The sequence below is a fragment of the Xiphophorus couchianus genome, chromosome 24, assembly GCF_001444195.1.
Source record: "Xiphophorus couchianus chromosome 24, X_couchianus-1.0, whole genome shotgun sequence".
Classification (NCBI taxonomy): Eukaryota; Metazoa; Chordata; class Actinopteri; order Cyprinodontiformes; family Poeciliidae; genus Xiphophorus; species Xiphophorus couchianus.
Window position 1 is genome coordinate 5687212 of NC_040251.1, and position 21583 is coordinate 5708794.

The 21583-nt window shown below is 47.3% G+C and overlaps 3 protein-coding genes and 1 long non-coding RNA gene across 7 annotated transcripts in view; all 4 read left to right on the top strand.

Moving 5' to 3' along the window:
* Nucleotides 1-2028, top strand: part of cacna1fb (calcium channel, voltage-dependent, L type, alpha 1F subunit) — a 28397-nt gene extending 26369 nt beyond the window's left edge. The window contains exons 48-51 of the mRNA XM_028011476.1: nt 35-212; nt 296-343; nt 437-537; nt 624-2028. Of these exons, the coding sequence (XP_027867277.1) occupies nt 35-212; nt 296-343; nt 437-537; nt 624-887 (591 nt within the window). The 3' untranslated portion in view covers nt 888-2028. The remainder of the gene's footprint in view (nt 1-34; nt 213-295; nt 344-436; nt 538-623) is intronic.
* A 6066-nt stretch (nt 2029-8094) lies between these two features.
* On the top strand, nt 8095-8630 carry LOC114141136 (uncharacterized). 2 transcript variants are annotated; one of them, XR_003594785.1, is made up of 2 exons: nt 8095-8329; nt 8418-8630. It is a non-coding gene; the product is annotated as an uncharacterized LOC114141136 (long non-coding RNA). The 2 variants fall into 2 exon arrangements; XR_003594784.1 differs by having other exon boundaries at nt 8095-8316.
* Nucleotides 8631-9894: 1264 nt separating this feature from the next.
* Nucleotides 9895-18058, top strand: sypa (synaptophysin a). 2 transcript variants are annotated; one of them, XR_003594783.1, is made up of 9 exons: nt 9961-9978; nt 11230-11295; nt 11374-11498; nt 11585-11783; nt 11851-12042; nt 13234-13446; nt 16037-16117; nt 16197-17121; nt 17262-18058. XR_003594783.1 is itself a non-coding variant. In XM_028011584.1 (8 exons), exons 1-7 carry the CDS (start codon nt 9961-9963, stop codon nt 16100-16102), a joined length of 879 nt encoding a protein of 292 aa, XP_027867385.1. In that variant the 5' UTR covers nt 9895-9960; the 3' UTR covers nt 16103-16117; nt 16197-18058. The 2 variants fall into 2 exon arrangements, 1 of the variants encoding a protein (XP_027867385.1); XM_028011584.1 differs by having other exon boundaries at nt 9895-9978; nt 16197-18058.
* Nucleotides 18059-20300: 2242 nt separating this feature from the next.
* The window catches only part of pcsk1nl (proprotein convertase subtilisin/kexin type 1 inhibitor, like), a 17783-nt gene continuing 16500 nt past the window's right edge, over nt 20301-21583 (top strand). The window contains exon 1 of one of the 2 annotated variants that reach the window (XM_028011580.1): nt 20301-20451. In XM_028011580.1, the coding sequence (XP_027867381.1) occupies nt 20398-20451 (54 nt within the window). In that variant the 5' untranslated portion in view covers nt 20301-20397. Of the gene's footprint in view, nt 20452-20584; nt 20802-21583 lie in introns of those variants that run through there. The other variant, XM_028011581.1, reaches the window with a different exon arrangement.

Genomic DNA, 21583 nt, shown 5'->3' on the forward strand with positions numbered 1-21583 from the left:
CTGTTCCCCAGGTAACCGCCCCTCTCCTCGCTAGGTTTTCAGCAGCTACGACTCCCGCCGTTTGTCCACCCGCTCTGCCGCCGTGTCCTCGGCGTCCTGGGCCAAGTCGTGCCCCCGCCGCGGGCGGCTCCTCTACGCGCCGCTCATCCTGGTGGAGGAGGAGGGTAGCCCGCCCTGGGGGGGCGAGGGCAAGAACGGAGGGGCAGCAAGAGGTGAGGAGGCAGGGCTTCAAAATAAAAGCCTAGCCAATGGCTTTTAATGTGAAGGGTCTGGCTAATGCTGCTTCCTGTGACAGGAGCAGCAGATGGACCGCCCTGGTTCAGTGGATCAGCCGGGAGCTCAGGTGAGACGAAAAAACAGACACGAGTCTTCCTCACACGGATCATCAGCTAATCGGGTCACGTGACTCTGATCGGGTCATGTGGCTGTCTTGTAGCTCCGCCCCCGTACCGGGCCTACACCACCCTCAGGGTTCCCTCGCAGCTCGGCGCTCCGTTCGCTGAGAAACGGGGATCGGCCGACAGTCTGGTGGAGGCGGTGAGAGAGCGCCACTGATCACTCTTCACTTCCTGTTCCTGAGCGTTTCCGTGGAGACGATGGGTTCCGCTCTGTTCTGTCTCCAGGTTCTGATCTCGGAGGGACTCGGCCTCTACGCACGAGACCCCAAGTTCGTCGCGTTCGCCAAGCGAGAGATCGCAGACGCGTGTCACATGACGGTGGACGAGATGGAGTCGGCGGCCAGCGACCTGCTGAGCTCCGGGAGCCACGACTTCCTGAACACCATCGGCGACGACCCGGCGGCACTCTACAGCGACGAGGAGCCAATCAGGACGAGCCGCGAGGAGGAGGAGCTAGCTGACGAGATGGCCTGCGTGACCTCATTCTGAGGATCCACCAATCAGAGAAGAAGGAGGCGGGGCCAAGACTGCCGGCCAATAGGAGGATAGAGGTGGGGTTTGCTGAAAGGTGCTGGCCAATAGGAGCGGTTCGCGCTACAGGACAGAAACGTAGAGGAAGTTAAAATGTGATTGTGGAAGAAATGGATCAGAACCATAAACTGGTCAGGTTCAGCTTCCTGTGACCCGGTTCTGAGGATATGACGGTCTAACCAGGATCGGGTTTAATCACGGCTGACACTAAAGTTATCAGTACTGAGAGGAGAGGGTCACAGGTTCTGACCTGGTTAGGCCCGTTACCATGGAGATTCACCGTCTGAGAGGCTCGTTGATTTTTCTAGATGTAAATAAACCAGAATTTCTCTTGACTTTGCACCGATAATCTGTGAACGTTAGAACCGAGTCCATTAAACTGTAATATGTTCTGGTTCTGGTCGGATCGGATTTCTGGGCTTAAGGTAGGAGGACAGATTCAGATGAAAAAGGTTTTGACATTTTTTAATGTGTAAAAATGAGCAGGTGGATTTATTTCTGTCCTTATTTATTCATTTATTCAAGTTGTAAAACACACAGAGCCGCTGTTTGTTTTACAGATAAAGGAAAGTAACAAGTTGAAAATATGAAACTTATTTTGACCTTAATCTGAGCTGATTTTATAACTAATAAAAAGACAATATTTTCTAATAGTTTCTCCAGTTTATCCGACCAAATCTGGACGCATTTAGATTTGATTTGGTGATTCGTTTGAACGGAGTTGAGTTTCCTCCACCGGGCGCCATCGACCTCCAGGGCTATGACATCATCAGGTGATGAGGAAAGAGCATCTGTGAGCTGATGATGAAGATGATGATGAAGATGATGATGTCAGCGGTTTGTGGCGCTGGGCCTCCTGCCTCACATGAACTCAGATCATTCAGTCTCTCTCTCCGCAGGTCCGGCTCGTTTTTCTACTTGTGGTGTTTTTTATGCTGATGACCGACTCATCTTGTTCTTGTTGTCGTGTTTTTATCTCTTCCGACCCGTTGGACTTTTCCCCAGAACTCTTTAAGGGCTTTTGATTCCTGCTCAGACGCTGAGGAGCTGCTCTGCCTGAATCTGTTTTCCTTCCAATAAAGATCCAGATCACGCTCTGCCTTCGACTCCGTGTTGTTTCTAACAGATATGTGGAAATATCTAATGACACCAAGCGGGCAGAACCAGCAGGGTCCGGCAGGAGGAAACCGGCCAACATGTGGGTCCAAACGCAGCTGCAGCCTGCAGGCAACAAGTCCAGGAACAAAGTTATATCTGTACCAAAAATACTTTTACAGGTTTGAAGCAATATTGATATGAACCAACCAGCAGGGCCCCCTGCTGGCTGAGGGCGGTAACGCAGCAACAGTCCAAACAGCAGAACCTGAGCAAATACTCGAGTACAGAGGCTTCGGTCGGACAGGCGGCTCCGTCACTGACAAACTGATTTCATTTGATGTCATATTTTAAAATGATGTCATTAGACAGAGCAACATGGAGCCGACGTCAGCATTTTCACTTTAAGACATTTTACAGCACAACATCATTGCAGAAGTTCAAATGTAAACTTGCAAACAAAAAAAGGATCTTTAGGCAGTTTGAAGGTTCATTTAATGTAAAAATCATATCAGACCCAGAAAACCCCGAAAAGATGAAGATAGATATGAATTTCTGCATGTAAAAGGGATTCAGGAGGAGAACTTTATGAACTTTATGATAAGAAATGAAACGACAAAAATGTGGATGAGACTTTTCTGTACGGACAGAAACAGAAACATAATCTTTGGCTTGTTTATTAAACACCAGGATTCAAAACAGAATAATAATAGTTTGGAGATGTTGTTCAATAACTTAACTCTTATAAATTAAAAAATATGATGAATATATTAATATTAAGCAACAAGAGAAACATCCCTCTGTGCTACTAATATGTAATATTTACCAAAATTATAGAGAATTTAATAAAAAGCAGGTTATTAATCAACATGTAACTTAAAAATAACATAAAGTTAAGATTCTGAATAAAACATTTGAGATATCTTCAAAAAATAAACTATTACAGCAAAATGTCATATATTATAAAAAATGTTGTGAATTAAACAGCTGAGTCCTTTTTGAATATAATTAAAAGAATATTTAGTCTGGTATGAAAAACTGTGGGTGGAGAAAAGTTCCACTGTAACAAGAAGCTTCACAATATTAATGATGATTTGACAAAATGTCTGTGTGTTCTGGTTCTGGCCCGTCTGTTTCCTCCTCAGCCTCCACCGGTCCAGCAGGTCGGTCAGAAAGCCTTCAGTGTGAGTAAATATCCTGCGTTCCCTAATTGGACTCCCCTGCCTCGCCGAGCCCACGCCGAACTTCTGGACCCGACCCTGTTCCCGCCTCCTGCCTGGGTTTGTCTTCACCTGCCTGACCTGTTTCTGTCCCCTGACCTCCGATTTCCCCCGAGCTCATAACCTGCTGCCAGTGTTCACCCTCTGGCCCAGTCTCATCTTGCAGAACCGAGCCCAGAGAGCCCTGCTCACCACCACTTCCCTGAGGACCCAGGAACCTTCCCCTGTTCTCCACAGCACCTTGAGAAGGTTGGTGGCTTTTCTATTGAACCTCGACAGCCAGGATTACGAGCCGCTAACCTGGTTCTGGGCCCTCAGAGGTTCCTGGCCCAGTGCTGCTGGTCGCCTGGCCCACAGCCTGATTCCCAATAAACTATTTGCTTTTCCATTTTGTGTCTGGCTGAAATTGCGGGTCCAATGTTCTGAGCTGTGGCTGGTTTCAGCACAAAGTTTTCACTTTGGACTGCCTTGTTGCTGAAACGTTCAATAAAAATAAACTCATCAAATGTTTTGTTTGCAGATGATTTTGTGTTTTTTGTTCTGGGACGATGCAGCAAGTTTTGAAAACATAAAATTAAAATGTGGCTTGATAACCTTCCAATTGAGATAAAACATAATTTATGTTAATTAGAAATCATAAGAAAACTCCAGCAGTAAATATACTTACAGATGTAAATATTGAAAGGATAAAATTAGAAAATCTGCTGAAATCTCCTCAATCAGAAACGCCTTCATGACTTTCACCACATTTTACTGACGTTTGAGAAAATGTCGGCAAAATTAATATCAACCAAAAACCACAATAAACAACAGAATAATTAAATTAATGAATCCAGCCAAAAAGACCAAACAAACCACATTTTTATTAAAACAGGAACTTGGAATAAAAAGCCAAATGTGTTGAAAACAGGATCATGTTTCCTCGTTTTGGTGTAAGAAAAAAAATATGGACAACATTTAAATCAAGAAATTATTTATTTTCTAATGACATTTTATGACGTGTGGAGAGTAAAATTAAGAGGGAAGTTGAATTTACATTCTATGGTGTCAGAAAAACTTTAAAAATTACTAAACATCAAGAGTTAAATTACAGAAAAAGGAAAATAATAAATTTATTAAAAGAATAAGTATTTTTGATGATTTCTGGCTGTGGGCGGGATTACTGTGTGCTGTGGGCTGGGCTACGGCGGGGTGTGGGTGGGGTTACGGTGGGCGGGGTTACGGTGTGCTGTGGGTGGGTTGGGTTAGGGTCAGGGGAACCCCGCGTGCTGTAGCCCCGCCCACAGCACGCGGGGTTACTGCGTGCTGTGGGCGGGGCTACAGTGTGCTGTGCTAACACCAATCTGTGTCTCAAATCAACTAGTTTAGGCTGATTCTATGGAAATCATGGCGACTCTTAAAATTGGAGGATTTTTTGATGTTTCCTGTGAGTCGCTGGACAGATGTAATAATCAGCAGACAACAAAAACAGCAGATTATAATCCAGACTACGGGACCAAAAAAATCCAAGAACTGATTGAAGGTCAGCTCATTTCGTACATTGGAGCCAAAATCAGCTTCTGGTTGGATTTCAATCTAGCACTTATGAAATGTTTTTGTTTGACTTTGGTTGAGTTGCACTGGTTGCAGTTGGAGTGTGTTGGACAACCAGGAGACGTTTCTATGCTAAAGTAACGAGCTAACAGCTTTAGGTCCTTTATAGAGGAGCAGGACATTGCTAACACCTGGACATAACCGTCACTATAAAACAAAGACAGGACTTCATTTTATTAGAATGAAATCTGTTTATCTGCTGAAGGAAAAGACATCTTGTAAATGTGAGATTATTTTCTGTCATGAGATATTGTACATGCGTTCTGCCTCCCAGCGGCTTCAGGCTGAGGAAGCTGAGATTCATCACCAGCTTAAAACCTCTCACTCATTGCTGCCATGTCATCCTTCATCTGATTATAGGATCTAGGTTTTATGTTTTATTGATGATGATGAGACAGTGTCTCTACCGGTAGGTAACTACTGTAACTGTGCTGCTGCCTCAGATCTTTAATCTCAAGGAGATTTTATTAACTGAAGGTTGAAGGAGTAGAGCAGGAGTCAAACTCCAGACCTGCAGCTTCTAGATGCTCCTCTGCTGCAGCTGAACCAGACAATCTGGTTACTACCAGGAGTCTGGAGGCCTTGTTTCCATTCTGAGGAGCCATCTTGATTCTGCTGTGCTGGACCAGGCGCTGCAGCAGCTGCAGGACTCCGGCCCCCCATGTCTGAGGTTTGACTCGTGATCTAAAGGATAAAAACCAACTCAGCAGATCCAAAACCGGCTGCTTGGATCGTTGGAAGGTTATTGCAGCGAGATTTCTGACGAAGGAGGAAAATCTGCTGAGATTCCCCTGAGGTCCGAGGAGGAACCTGCTGGATCGGTAGGAGGACCGGCGCTCCTGGAGAACATCTCCACCCGCGGGGCGGACCTTCAGCTGGTTCCCTGACCCAGCTACAGAACCCCGGCTCTGGAAACCCAGACTCCGGACCACAGAGCTGAGAAAGGTCCGCTACTCTAAACATCTTAAGACCCGCGTGGCAAAGTTCTTCATCCTCCTGAGACACGTATTCCTCGTTTTGACCTCGGTGAACTGGGTGCAGTTCTCGGTTTGGCCGGACCGGTCCTGGACAGAAGCAGGGCGGTGTGTGAGCGTCGTTCTGGCAGAGCGGTCCGGCTGCCTGGTGCTGTCGGACCGGGTCGGTTCGCCTGGTTCCTGGTCTTCAGTTGGGAGTTTCTTGTTTGTAACCGTGACGATGGGATTCACTTTGACAACTTGTGATTTAATTCTGGTGTTTCTGTATTTGCCGTCACTGTCGGCCCAACTGGTTGGTGCTTCTTGTGTTTCATGGCCCAAACCTGCTAAGCATGAAGGCATTGTGTTGAATCGTCCAGAGTTTGAAACTTTATCAGTATTTTTGTTATTTTCATCTTTACTGCCGGGCGTTTTTGAAACGTTGGTGGGCTTCTCGCTCGGATCGGAGGGGGTTTCTGTCTTGGGATCACAGGAATCAGTTGGAAATGGAGACTTTGAGGTGGCTGCTTTTTTAAGTCTAAAACCCTCAAAGATCTTTTGGAGTATTGCCTCTGAATCTATTTCAGCAGCTGTTGGATTGTCTCCAGTTTGACTGGCTGAGATCTCTGCAGAACTGACTGAAAATGAGGATTCAGTACAAGAGAAATTATCTAAGCACTCAGTACCTGGTTTCCCAGGTTTGCAATTGTTACTCTTGTTCTTGTTCTTCCTGACGATGGCTGGAGGAACCGTGGTGTGCCTGCTTGAACTTGCCGACGGTCCCGTTTTATGGCCGCTTGGGTTCATGCCTGCCGGTCTGCAGCCCGGTTTCGCCTGACCTTTGGTCACGGTGGGCCCCGGGCCCGGTGCTGCTTGTTTCCGCTCAGCTGCTTTCTTCTCTGATTCCTTATTGCCATCTACATGAGGAGTTGAGTCTAAGCTCTCCTGTGGCAGACTGGGTCCTGCACAGGTGGAGTTCTCCACTTCAGGCTCTTCCTCTTCCACCTTTACCATCTTCGTCTGGGACGCAATCACATAAGGGCTGCTGGAGTCAGCAGACAGGTGAGCCATTGTGATAAATTCATGGTTCAACGCCTTCAGGGGGGCGATCCGTCTTGAAGGATTCATATCCAGCATCTTTTTGAGAAGGTCAATGAAAGACAGTAAATCCCTCTTCTCCAAAGGATCCTTGGACTCTGGTCGCTTTTTCTGCAGGTCATCCAAACAGCTCAGGTCCGAATGAACTCCAGGACGAAGCACGACCACCTCACCCGAGTCATCATAATATTCCTCTGTCGTTTTTAGTAACCAAGTGTACGTAAATTCCCCTTTGACACACTTAAAGAACCGTTCTGTGCTGAGTCCGAAGGTCAGCAGAGTATCGTGAGGCTTTCCTAGAAGCTTGAGCATCACACTTAAGGTTTCGTACTCGGCCCGCGAGGGAAACAGGTGGCGACCGAGGTACAAAAAGGCTAAAACACATCCTAGACCCCACATGTCTATAGCTTCATCTAAAGGAAAGTCCAGGATGACGTCTGGGGATCTGTAAGACAGCGGCTGCTTGAACACGTAATTCCTCATGCTGTAGGTTCTGGTGGAGAGACCAAAGTCTATCAGCTTCACCCGCAGCGGCTGCGACGCCCGATCAACTAGCATGATGTTGTCACATTTTATATCTCTGTGTGTTACACGTAACTCTTTCAGGACTTTCAGAGCTACAAGCAGCTGCTGCGCCAAAACTCGGATTTCGTTGATGTCCAAAGGAAAAAAATACCTACACCTGATGTATTCGTACAGATTAATGTCCAACATCTCAAATGCCAGGCAGAAATGGTTGTTGTGCTCAAAATGTTCCAGAAATTTCACTATGTTTGTATTGCCGCCCTTAAATTGTCTGAGTGTCTTAAAAATTTTCATTTCATTCACGCCGGAGTCGTACTGCGATCGCTTCACCAGCTTTACGGCCACCATCTCCTCCGTCTCCACCTTCCTGCACTTCACCACACAGCCGTAGCCTCCGCGCGCCATCAGGTCTTCCACTACGAACTGGTTCGTTTTGCTGACCAGGACTGTATTTTTCTGGAGGTTAAATTCTGGCTTAGAACCAAAAACCGACATTTTTAACAAGTCGAAACTCTTGGAAACCTCGGAAAATGTCTCTTAAAAAACCAGGAGGTTCCTTCAAAGATCTGCGGAATCTGACAAGAGAAATGACGGCGGCTGAGAAGCTCAGAGGGCGTCACGAGTCTATGACGTCACTTGACTTTCAACTTTGTTAGGGCGACGTTACGTCATAGCGCGCCATGGAAACGGAAGTAGAGCTCTGAAGCCACCGACGCATTTTCAGCGTCTTCCCGAGTCAGGGCGGGAAAGTGACCGCCTGCCGATCCTCAAATCTGATTGGTCAACTAAATGGCCACCGATCGCAGTTTCTCTTATCGGTGGGGACGGTAACCATGGAAACGCGTGGCTGGGCCAGGACCTGTCCTGTGGTTCTTACCTGCGGCTGCTGACGGCTGGTCCCAGGTCAGTTTATCAGGTATCGAACAGCAGAGCGGGACTTTGGACTTTCGGCCGCTGCAGTCTGTGGACCGGAAATAACGGTAAGATTACTTCCTGTCCCACAGGCGAAGACCCACGCTCAGCAGGTGCAGCTGAGAGGACAGCGCCCCCTGTGGTCGCTTCCCGGCTGCAGGAAGCAGAAATAAAGAGCCAGTTTTATTCCTAAGACCCGTTCAGTTCGGGTTTTCAGGTGGTTCTGGCCAACAGCTAATAGAAAAATGAACATGGCATCAGCTAAAAGTCATAATCACCAAAATAAACAGAAATAAAGTTCTGAACTATTTTCCATCATTATATATCAATCAATCAATCAATGAAATTGGATCTGTACAGCACATTTCAGCAGCCAGGCATCTCTAAGTGCTTTACATCATAAAAACACTAAAACACAAAGTCATGCATCATAGAATCAACAATCAAACATGACATAAAGTTCAGGCTGAAAGCCCAAATGTAGCTTAATGCTAATGATTGGCTTTAATTAATCCACAGTCCTACACACTCCAGCCATTCTTTAGACACCATGACCCTGAGCTGTTGGACCGTTTTGAACAACTTTAGACTTTATTTAAGCTGCGTTTTCCCATCCTGAGAGAAAATGTCACCATGAAAGATCTTTACGTCTATGAGAATGTCTGTCAGCTCATTTTACTAAAACACGGATTTCTGCCCAGCTCTGTAGAGGACGGAGACATGAACATGGTCCAGAAAGACGTTCATGTCTCATTCTAACTCTAATCTACTCGGATCCACATCCCACACGTTTCTATTCCAAGCCAAATATTTAACCAGCAACCAACATTTTCAGCTCAGACATAAACATCTGGATAGGAACTAAATACTTAACCTGAAAAATAATTCTCCAGTTTGTGAGGTAAATATTGAGCCTGTGAACAGAATAGTTTGGAACTCTGACATTTATAAATGTAAGAATAACTTGGTGAAAATCAAACTTTTGTTTCTCTGTGGCTACAGAAACCAGATTATTGCTGTTCATTTTTTGGGATTAATTTGCAAGTGGCTCCATAACAGTGTGGGAAAAACCTGAGCGCAGAATTTCATAACTGAGCTGGAAAATACATCAAACTGTTTTGATTCCATATATTGAGACTTATGAAACAATTTATTTGAATACTTATATTTATTAGTTGGGACCTTTAATTTTATAATTCTTGATGTTAAAGTACTGAATTCTGCTGACAGATAATCACTGAGCCTGACAGAGCAGAAGGCGGAGTTATTAACCAATAACAATAATAATGATAAATTACTCCCATCTGTGCATACTGTAGCCATTGCTTTTGTTTACGTCACTTTCCGGGTCACATGATGCGGCGCCACCATTGTCATCATTTACGTCATCACCTCCCACTACAGTGATGAGCCCCCCTCCCCCCACTGACCCCCCTCCATCAAAATTACATAAAAATATGAATTTGTATTTATTTGCTGCCTCTGTCCTTCTTGTTGTTGTTTATTTTAATTTCTGACACTAATAATAATAATAATAATAATAATAAACCCCGCTGACGCACCGCCCCTCCTCCCCCGGCTCCTCCTCCTCCTCCTCCTCCTCCTCCATCTCTCCTCTCCTCTCCAGGCGGCAGGATGGACGTCGTAAATCAGGTACCGACTCTCAGCATCCCGCTATGATTTAGGTTCGGTTTGTCGGCCCGGGGTTCGGTTCGGTTCGGTTTTGTTTGTGCCTAGGGGATGTGGTTCTGATCGGCGGGGTTCGGCCCATCCCGCAGCGGGTCCGGCCCAGAGTTCGGGTGGTTCTGTGTGGGCCTGGTTCTGGTTCTGTTGGATCTCGGCAGAAAAATCCTCGGAAACGGGAATTTTCTGCGGGAATGACGTGAAATCACGATGCGCGCGCGCGGCTCTGCGCGTGCGTGTGGTGGTGAAATGGCAGCTGGGGAGGAAGAGGAGAGAATCTTCCTCTCTGGTGCTGCTGATGCAGCTCGGTGCTGGTGTCGGTTCGGTTCGGTTCGGTTCGGCTCCTCACCAGCTGGGATGGAGACTGGGTTGAGCTCAGCTCCCTGGGCGAACCGAGTCCGGTTCCGGAGGAGCTGTTATGTTGGTTCTGACGTAACGAACCGGGTCAGAACCACTGGATCGGGTGTGTTTGGACTCGCCTCTCCAGAACTTAGCCGAACAGAACAAGAATCATAAAAACTGATGAAAAAACTGGATCCAGGCAGTGGTCGACCTGGTTCTGTTTGGACCTCCATGTGTTCCAGAACCAGCTCAGAGGAAACTGGACTCTACTGGTTCGGTTCCGATTCAGTCCTGTTCAGCTCTGAGGGATTCTGGATGAAGTGGACCTGAAGGTTCTGATGGTTCTGTTCAACCCATTAGGCCTGCAGGTTCTGATGCTTATGGGTTCGCAGTGACAGCTGAGTTCTGGTCCGGTTCTGCTGCTGGAGGGTCAGAAAAAGAGCTAATCACTGTGGCAACCAGTATTTTCTGGATCTGGTTCTGTTTGCGGTTCCACTTCCTGCTGGCTGCACCAATCAGGACATCAGCTCTCACCTGAGCAGGTAACCGGACTAACCCAGAACCAACCGAGGTGCAGGCGGTCTGGTCCGGTTCTGATCAAAAGTGTTCTGGTGACCCTCAACCCAGCTGGTCTGTAATCTGTTCTGGTTCTGTTCATCCTGGGTCAGTCAAGTTCTGATTTGGTCACATGTTCCAACCCAAATGGGTCAGAACCAGAGCTGGACCTGCTGGCCAGTCCGGTTCTGCTCCTTTGGCCGTGTTCAGCCGTCTGAGGTCAGGTGACTTAAGCTCCGCCCACATCCTGCTGGCAGGAATGGAGCTGACCCGGTGGGTCGGTGTGGTTCTGGTTCTGACCCGTGTGTCTGTTTGCTCCTGCAGCTCGTAGCCCAGGGTCAGTTCCGGATCCTGAAGGTTCCTCTGGGCTTCATCAAGGTCCTGCAGTGGGTGAGTTCTCCAGAACCTGTTCTGATGGGGTTCTGTTGGGGTTCTGATCGGGTTCTGTGTCTACTCCTCTCCCCGCAGTTCTTCGCCATCTTCGCCTTCTCCACCTGTGGCAGTTACTCCGGGATGTTCAAGATGGCGGTGGAGTGTAGGAACCGGACGGAGAGCGACCTCGCCATACAAGTGGAGTTCGAGTATCCGTTCAGGTCCGGACATTTCTTTCCCTTCACAACCGCAGAACCAAACGGGCCGGATAGAACGAGCCGTCGCTGACAGACTCTTCTTCTGTCAGACTCCACCAGGTGTACTTCGACGCCCCCACCTGTAAGGACAGGGCCACGGACCGGATCTTCCTGGTCGGAGACTACTCTTCCTCCGCCGAGTTCTTCGTCACCATCGGCGTCTTCGCCTTCCTCTACTCCACCGCGGCTCTCAGCATCTACGTCTTCTTCTACGACAAGTACAAGGAGAACAACAAAGGCCCGCTGATCGTAAGTACGCCGTGCGACCGCCAGGTGCCTTGTGGGACACGTAGTTCTGACCGTGGCGATGTTCCAGGACCTGGGAGTGACGGCGGTGTTTGCCTTCATGTGGCTGGTGAGTTCGGCGGCTTGGGCCAAAGGTCTGTCCGACGTGAAGACGGCGACCGATCCGGATGAGGTCATCACTTTGATCGACGCCTGTGAGAAGAAGGAGAACTCCTGCCGAGAAGTCCACGACCCGGTCATGTCCGGACTCAACACCTCCGTGGTAAGAGTCAGCGACCGGTCGCTGACAATCCCCCAAAGTCAACGACCACACTTTGGGTCAGCTCACAGCTCTACCAGACCAGAACCAGAACCAGAACCAGAAAAATCAGACCTGTTGGAAAATGAAGAAAATCCAAACAATATTAGAAAAGCCTAACAAAAGAAAAGCTGACGTCATTCCCAGAGGATAAACTGGCATACAGATGAAAAGTTTTACAGAAACAGACTTTTAGTAGATTTATAAATAAATTATTCAATAATCCATCTTTCTGGTTTTATGAAGACATTGAGATGCAAACCAGCCAGAGATCTGATGCAGTTAAGCATCCAGCTTCCTTAAGTCTGAGCTGAAATGACTTTTCAAGACTGACTTCACACCAAACGTCTGTTTGCCGTTTCCTCTGGATCACTAATCACGTTTTTACTTTTCGGACTTATTAGGCCTAAATAATCCGACCTGAGCCAACAGGCGTTGAGTCGGTTACCGACCCAACCAGAGTTAATTAGTGGGGTTGCCAGTTTAAAATCCTCCCAGACCTTTGACCCTGCTAGCTTAGAGCTGCTCATGTTTTAGCTTTTAGCCTCTTCCATTTTGCTGCCTGTTGCAGCCGCAGGGCGGAGCCACTCTGATCAACTTCCTTTCTGTCTTTCCTCACAGGATGAACTTCCTCTAGTCAGACCAGAATCGGTTGATAAGCACAGCTTCGTGTCGTTAGTTCTTCTTTAGTTTTCTCACTGCTGTTTGTATTTCAGGCTTATTGAAAATGCGCCACATAAATCCAACCCGATTCTCATGCAGAGAATTTTATGTTCGGTCAGATCAAGTTATTAATCCAACATCTGCTGCTACAAACTTGGGACCTCTTGAAGGTTTCTTTACATTTTTCCGCCTCACCTGGCGAACGATCTGCATGTTCTGGAATAATCTGCACTGAATGATGCATTCAGGAACATTAAGAGAAAATGAGCTTCCAGCAAATTAGATGAAGATGGGCAATGGTTGCATGGTAGTCTGCTCTAGAAAAGTCCTGATGTTGTCATTTCAGGCGGTATTCATTATGTGGTCCAGCCCAATAAAAGGAGGCGATCCCTGGTCAGGCCACTGGAGCCGACCAATCAGAGCAGAGCATCGTCTGCCTCCTTCAGTTGTTCCACCCAGCAGACGGAGGTAACCTGCTGTGTTCCTCTGCAGGCGTTCGGTTTCATCAATCTGGTCCTGTGGGCCGGAAACCTCTGGTTCGTCTTCAAGGAGACGGGCATCATCGCCCCGTTCATGCGAGCTCCGCCTCCTGAGGGCAAACCTGCGCCCGACGCCTACGCCCAGCAGGGGGCGTACGAACAAGACCCGTATGCCAGCAACCAGGGAGGCTACCAGCCCGAGTTCAACCAGCAAGGATACAACCAGGTGAGCCACAGCAGGTAACCACCAATACCCAACCATAAGTAGCAGTGGTTCTGGTTCCAGTTCCAGTTCAGAGCCAGAACCAGCACCAGGGAGTCAAACATCAGATAGATTCACCAGAGAGACCGCTGTCCAGGGAAACCATGAGGACCATCTCTGCCCCCCACAGACACAAAGAGCTGAGTCACTTTAGTGAAACGATTCCAGTATTGACCTGACGTATCGATTCGATTCCCAGGAAGAAATAAACGGGTTCTTCTCCTGGTCCGACTGTGGTTGTAGACGGGGTCATTTAAACACCACAAGCTTTCACTCTGCGTTGTGTTTCTATCGGTGTATCAAATAGAACAGGAACCTGTCGGGATTTGAGTTTTTGGTGTGTTTATTTTGAGTTTCTGTCTCTGAGTCTCCCTGTTGTCCCGTCTTACCCTTTGATTGCTCCCTGGTGTGTCTCGTTTCCTTGATTACTCTTTGTGTATTTAAGCCCACCTGTGTTCCTTGTTACTCGTCTCCTTTGGTGTCATCGTGCTGTCTCTGTCTTGACGTCCATTCGTTCACCCAGCGCTACCTCTGTTAAGCCTTGGTTTCCACTTAGCAGTGCTGCCTGGGGTTTGGACTGTTTGTGTTATTTGGGATTTCATCATTAAACCACCATTATTCATCTTACCTGGGTCTCCAAGCGTCTGCCTTACTACCACCTCACATCACACCGTGACAGAACCACATCTGGGTCGACCGTCTTTTATTTAGTATGTCTGAGATATGAAAAGAAACAGCAGTGAACAGTCTGGTCCAAACACCTCCCATTGCAAGAAAATGACATCCAAAATAAAGAAAAATGAGTCAAATCAAACAAGCAACCAAGAAAAACCTGCCACAGCTGCGTCAAATCTAGTCACCGTAACTCACAGTTACACAACTGGAACTAAATATAACTTCCCTTCAATCACCAGTATAAATTATGGGATGTGAATTAACCAAGGAAAATGTTTTACCTCTGGACCGATAGCGTAGCCTTTAACCTCCTCCTCATGCATCAGGCTACGTGGCTACGCTGCATAAGGGGCGTTCAAGTGCAATAGGAAAAACTGCTCGCTTCAAACAAGTACTAATACAAAGAAATAACTAATTTACATAACAAATAGTAACTGATTGGTGAAATTCAAAGCTTAACTTAAAGTAATATAATGAACTTGTTACATGTCTGGCACGGTCACACTGACCCCATGTGAGCTTTTATGAGGTTTTCTTTCGGAGGTTTTGGAAAGACCATCACGCCGCCCCGACCGTGACATCTGCTGCGCTCCTCCTGAGCATCGTGCTAAGACAGCAGGAGGGTTAGGAAAGGTGTCCATTGGACCCAGCAAGCTTTACCCCATGCTCGTCCTGGTGGGGATCACACATGTGATTTTACCCCTCGCTTCCCGCTGTCTGCCCGTGACATCTGCCGCGCTGAGACCACTGGAGGATAAAACCTGAACCAGGTCCAGATAATTTATGTTTTCCTCCTGCCTTTTTAATGAGCTCTTCCTTCGCTGCTTCCTGCTTCCTCTGTTTTGATGCCGGTCGGCTACATCATTAACAAGCATTACCGCGGTTAGCCGGTGGACTACAGATCTTTATTACAGGCCAAATTTCTATGGTTTCCACCTTATACCGTTTATAGCGTTCATTCCTATTTACAGATGAAGATTAACCAAGATTAAGGTTACTATGAGACCAACAGGATGAAGGTAGAGAGGTTTCTAAAAGAACTGGTAAGGTTGTAAGGTTCTGTAACTGTAAGGTTCCCTAGAAACTTGACCAGGACCCTTCCTAAGGGAATGTGGAAGTGATGTAGGGTCAATGGTACTGATTGCCTACATTTCTCATGATAAAATCCTTCATTTCCCACAATCCAAAAAGATGCCAGTAAGTTTGATGAGCCAATTGGGCAGCTCGCCCCGTTTCTTCTCCACCAGGGCAGCCTCCGCACACCTAGACTGGCAGACTAGCTGCTGCGCATCTTTGTGACGGATTTAGCTGAATCTCATCCTTATTTTATACAAAACACTTTAATGTGCAACACCAAGCTGACCTTTGCATGTCTGGCGGCTGTCTGCAATGGGTCTGCCTCAACTGTGAAGTACAGCCGAGTGTTCGAGAGTCTGCAGGTTCGTGGCACCCAGGAAGGAAATGATGTCATGTCACCAGAATGTTGACCTCAGCTCCACGCAGCTGCAGCATCCCACCAGGAAACCTGGCGCCACACCCGCCTTCAGGATGCAAAGGATCACAGTTGGACCTGCTGGTTCTCCACCATCCTGTTGGTCTGGTAATGAGTTGATGAAAAGTCTGATGGTTCATCTTCATCTGCAACTCAAAAGCTTCCATATCCTCAACGGCCATCGATCACATGGAGGCAACCCAAAGTATTTAGGGAAAGAGATGCTGCTGGAGGTCGAAGTGAGCATCAGAATGCAGAAGAACGTGACATGGCTGTTGGTGTTGCTCCACATCCATCAGAGAACCTCTGAGTCGCCCTGGTTCCCATCACGATGTCCACTAGACGAATGTGTGATGTTGAGCTGGATCTCTGTGTTTCTGTCACCAGGAGGCTGAGTACGGTCAAGGCTACAGCCAACAGGGGGCGCCCACCTCCTTCTCCAATCAGATGTGAGGCGACAGGAAGCAGGTGAGTCCAGGCGATGCTTCTGAGTGAAGACTGGATGTTAACCGGACATCATCATCTGATGTTGGTGTTTCTTTCACAGGAAGTGCCGGAGTGAACCAGCAGTGGGTCGCCTGCAACCTACCCACAATGCAACACTCCAGCCTGCCTGCAACATTACTGGGAGGGGTTGGGATAAATGTTCACTGCTGTGAATCAGTGTGTAAATGACAAAAAGAGAATCTAAATGAGAAACCCACAACTAGACCAAGCAGTGCTGAGTAGAACCCAGAGGTTCTGGTTGATCTTCGTGTTCGGGTCTGTATCTGTGGACAGAATGTATGTTTGTGTTGTATAGATATCACTTATGAACAGATATATAATCTCAACCCTTTCTTCTCGCTTCCTATTGGACCCTGGGATTTCTTGTTGCAATAAACCCCGCCCCCAAAATCCAGATTGCTAATCAATGCTGTTCAGAGTGGGTTCAACGATCCGGTTCAGATCAGAACCAAACAGAGATCCGGATAGAAATCGATGAGCCGCTGGTCCACCAGCATCGCCTCCCAGCTCTTTGTGTTGCTGCATGTAAATATCCACACAGGAAGTGATGTCAGTCTGGACTTGTAGCAAACGCAGCCTGGACGCCGGCATGGTGGCGTCCATGGAAACTAGATCCAAAATGGCTTCCTGTCATTGTGAGTACAATTAACAGCTATCTACTACATTCCTGCTGAGGAAATGTCTGAGGGCCCAATCGTCCATCTGAGGCCCAATCGTCCATCTGAAGGCCCAAACATCCATCTGTGGGCCCAATCGTCCCTCTGAAGGCCCAATCGTCCCTCTGAAGGCCCAATCGTTCATCTGATGCCCAATCATCCATCTAAGGGCCCAATCGTCCATCTGAAGGCCCAATAGTCCCTCTGAAGGCCCAATCGTCCATCTGAGGGCCCAAACATTCATCTGTGGGCCCAATCGTCCGTCTGAGGGCCCAAACGTCCGTCTGAAGGCCCAATCATCCATCTGAAGTCCAATCGTCCATCTAAGGGCCCAATCGTCCATCTGAAGGCCCAATCGTCCCTCTGAAGGCCCAATAGTCCCTCTGAAGGCCCAATCGTCCATCTGAGGGCCCAAACATTCATCTGTGGGCCCAATTGTCCGTCTAAAGGCCCAATCGTCCATCTGAGGGCCCAAACATCCATCTGTGGGCCCAATCGTCCGTCTGAGGGCCCAAACGTCCGTCTGAAGGCCCAATCATCCATCTGAAGTCCAATCGTCCATCTAAGGGCCCAATCGTCCATCTGAAGGCCCAATCGTCCCTCTGAAGGCCCAATCGTCCCTCTGAAGGCCCAATCGTCCGTCTGAGGGCCCAATCGTCCGTCTGAGGGCCCAATCGTCCATCAGTGTCTCCCTGCTCTCAGCCAATCACAGCTCTCTCTGGAACGTTCTCCTGAAAACTCTGATGCTTCCTCCTCCTCCTCCTCCTCCTCCTCCTCCTCCTCTTCTTCTTCTTGGGTTGTTTTTTGAACGTGAAGCTGTTTTTAGCGTCGGTATCGCCTCCGCATGGTGACATGTTTTCTTTTTGTGTTGTTCAGTAACTGAAGATCAGTGTGATTCTACTTCCTGTTTCCTGTTGAGGTGTGTGTGAGATAATTTCCTGTCAATGCTTCATCAGATATGTTTTCCTCCTCTTCCTCACCTTCTGTGCATCTTTTAAACTATTTCTTCTTTTCCCTTTGCTCTTCATCTCCTCCTTCATGCCCTCCTCTTCCTCAGTTGTTCGTCCTCATGGCTTCTCCTCTTGGGCTTTGTGATGTAACTTCCTGTAAGATGAAGTACTGCCCAGCATCAGTAACCATGGCAATGGTATTGACAGTGATGTGTGCTTGTGTGACTTGTTGCCATGGAGACCCTTCCCCTCCCTGTTTCTTCAGTGAAAAGTTTCAATAAATGATAATTGCTGAGGGTCCGAGTGTATTTATTAACCCAACAGATGAATGAACGAAGAGACGGACCGGAAGCGGAATGGATCCAGGGTGACCGGGTCATTACAGACAGACATAATTCAATGTGTCCACTGGGTGGCGCTGCTTTATCCACATGTAGATTCACCACCAGTGAATCTGGCTGTTAAAGGAGAAGAGACTTTGTTACCTGGAGATGTAAAAAAATGTTTCCCCAGCGGGGGGCAAAAATGAATCTACGTAGCAAATGCAATAATAATATGAACAGTGCAGTAAAACTGCTCTTATAAATAGCTTATTTCCAAAACTTTTGAACATAGACAACAACTACAGGCTACTAGTTAACAAGCTTACGGTGCTGTATTGGTATTAGCTAGCCATCTTTTAGCTAACATTAGCTGCATCCAGCAGCATTACCCAACTCACTCTGTTAGTTTGGGGGGGAAATTGTGCCAAGTTCTTTGCGTTTTGTTGGTTTGCTGCCATGATTCTAACACACCTGAGCAGCTCTGCACAGCAGCAGGTCTCCTGCCCACAGGTATAAACCCAGCTAGCATCTTAGCGCTCATGTTGTGTTTAAAGGCGGCTCGGAAAAACGGGTTACGACATGTTAACAATGGATTAAACAGATTTAACTGCTGAAAAAGAGTGACAGAGGACACAGATATGGGAAATGCAGAAGCCGCTACTGTATCAAACCGATAGAGGAATATCGGTCAGAAAGTTATCGGCCGCTTTAAGGTAAAAACAACAAACAGCTTCCAGTCCAGGGAGGCGCGGCTGACTCGGTGGGCGGGTAAAAACCCCTAATCCCCCCCAATGGCCCCCAATGTTTACATCAAACATGACTTAAAACAAATTTGAGTTATATGACAGATATTTCTGACAAGTACTTTGTGTAAATGAGGCATAATCAAGCCGACCTTTTATCTGAGTATTGAACAGAAGTATGAATCTTTTCATGAAGAGTTACTGGAGGTCGCTCTGCTCATCTATCAAAGATTAAAGAAAAGTGGTTGAGTCACTGGAAAACTGAACCGACTTGGTTAGGTGTCCGTTTTTCCTGAGTCATCTCAGATTTTCTGCGTACTGATCCCGATGCGTCAGGCTCCCGGTTTCACCTTCTGCCATGACAGCAGAAACGCCTCCTGACCCGGGATGCTTTAGACCAGGTTCTGCTCCAGTCCAGTCCAACAGACCGGGACTCCCGCACCAGCAGCCATTCAGCTCTGAAAGGCCTGGTGGCGAGGCGAGCCGTTCATTGGACGCAGGCGTGTTGGAGCAGGATGGCGGCTCTGGAGGACTGACCGCTAAGCGCTGTAGATAGTTACAGTCCACAACAAATGACAGTTTCTTCACAGAAGACTCGTTTTTTCTCATTACCTCCTCTTTAGCACGATAGTTCCCAAACGTTACCGCGATTGATCGGCTTCCCCACTGAAGTCCTGTTTCTGGGTCAGAGTTCTGCTCGGTCCATAAGAAGGTCGAGTTTTTTAAACAATCAGTCCAGAAACACCAAAAATATCAACACCTTTCCTTTCTTCCGGTAACTCCGCTGATTCTGTCTTGCTAATCTAGCTTCTAGCCTAGCCTAGCCTAGCCTAGCTTGTTGATGGCTCAGCCTCTCACTGAGTGAAGATGCTGCTTATAGTGCCATCTTCTCTTGGCCAGGTTTTCTTTCACGCCTTGTTTTTCTAGTCTGGTGTCAGTTAGCTGCGCACCGTTTCTTCTAAAATTGCAGAGTTCATCAGAGCTGTTAGCGCTGCGACGTAGCCTTGGTCATGTTGGCTCAACGTGGCCTCGTCCTCTTCCAGGTTCAGTTTTTCTTTTTAGCAAAAGTCAATAGTCCTACTTTCTATAACATTAAAAAGTAAACATTGCTATAAAACAAAAATGTTCTGGCTCTAACATTCTGTTAAAGAAGAATTAAAGTTTTCATTGAAATTCTCATGTGAATAAATGACAGAAGTCAGGTTTGTTCCAGCCACACCGTTGTTAGAAAGACCACAAATGGCCCACGGGCCGCACTTTGGACCCCTCTGGCATAGACACTACCCATGTAATCCATAACATAACTTGTATAAAACAGCAGCAGATTGGAAGCTGAACAGTCCTGGATTAAACAGAATACCTTCTTTTGAGAATTTCTGTTTCTATAGATCAGTGAATTATTGCACATGAATATAATTTGATGCATTTTACTGGTGATATTTGATGCTTTCAGTTTGTTGCGATGCTGATGAAGCAGAGCTCTCCTCCTCTTCCTCTCCTGAGTCATAGCTCCTCCCTGCTCTTCCTCCTCCTCCTCTTCCTCAGTGTGTGTCTCCCTCCGTCTGCAGCATGGCGTCTCTCGGCCTCCTGCTGCTCGGCGCTGCTCTGCTCCACGCCGCTCAGGTAAGAACATGTCCAGGTGTCCTTCTTCATCTTCATCTGTGGCCATGATGATGCGTCGTCATGGTGACTGCAGAAAGATACTGCTTATCTTCTTTTAATATGACGTCACACAGGCCTGTGTGTGTGTGTGTGTGTTCTGCTCCTGTTTGTCTGAGTTTACCTGCTGTGTGAGGACCAGGGTGGACGTTCAGAACCGTTTAAAACCGGGTTTGGATCCGACAGTCCTCAGAACAACAGCAGAGAATCAGGACTGTGTGTGTGTGAAGCTGCTGCGACATTTTATTTCATCTGCTGTCACCATGACGACAGGACATGGTCACCCACGGCAACAAGGCAGCAGGAGGCAGCAGGTCACCTACACCACTCTGTGTGTGTGTTAGTGTGTGTGTTGTGGTTCCCTGCTAGTGAAGCTGTGAATCATTCATTTCTTCCCCCTCAAGGTAAATCACGTTCAGCCTCGGCCCGTTGCCATGGTTACGTCATCATGAAATGTTGATTCAGCTCCATTCATCAGAGCCGACTCGTCGTTAAAGTCCAAACCTGACCGAAGCTCCAACACCAGACAGAGTTAAACTGGTTCCCAGTTCCTCCTGTAGCAGAGATTATTACTGCCATCAATCAGGACAGGAAACAGGAAATGGATCTGGCTGCAGCCGGTCAATCTGATTGGTTCCTGACAATCTGAGCCATCAATCTGACCAATCCCTGGAGGAAGAACTGGAGAGAAGGGCGGGGCTTCTGTGACAGTCACATCCATCATTACAGCTGAACAATATCAGTGTTTCATATCAGTCAGTCTTGATAATTATTGATTGTACTGGTGATTATTTACCAAACCAAACATCCAACCAAAGTTCCATCCAGCCACTGAGGTTCTGAGTCCAGTTTCTGTACGCAGGTAAAAGAAGTTCAATGTCCAAACGTGTTGATGGTTCTGGATGATTCATTTTTCTATTTCACTAAACTATTACAGAGTTCAAACTTTCCTTTGTTCTCATGCTGCCTCTTGCTCTGGTAAAACCACAGGCCCCAAACCCAAATGCCTGCTGGTTCTGAACCAGGCCCGGCACTAATGGAAAGTGGACCGACCCACATTACTTCCTGTTTTAGAAAATAAATAAGAAAACACAAA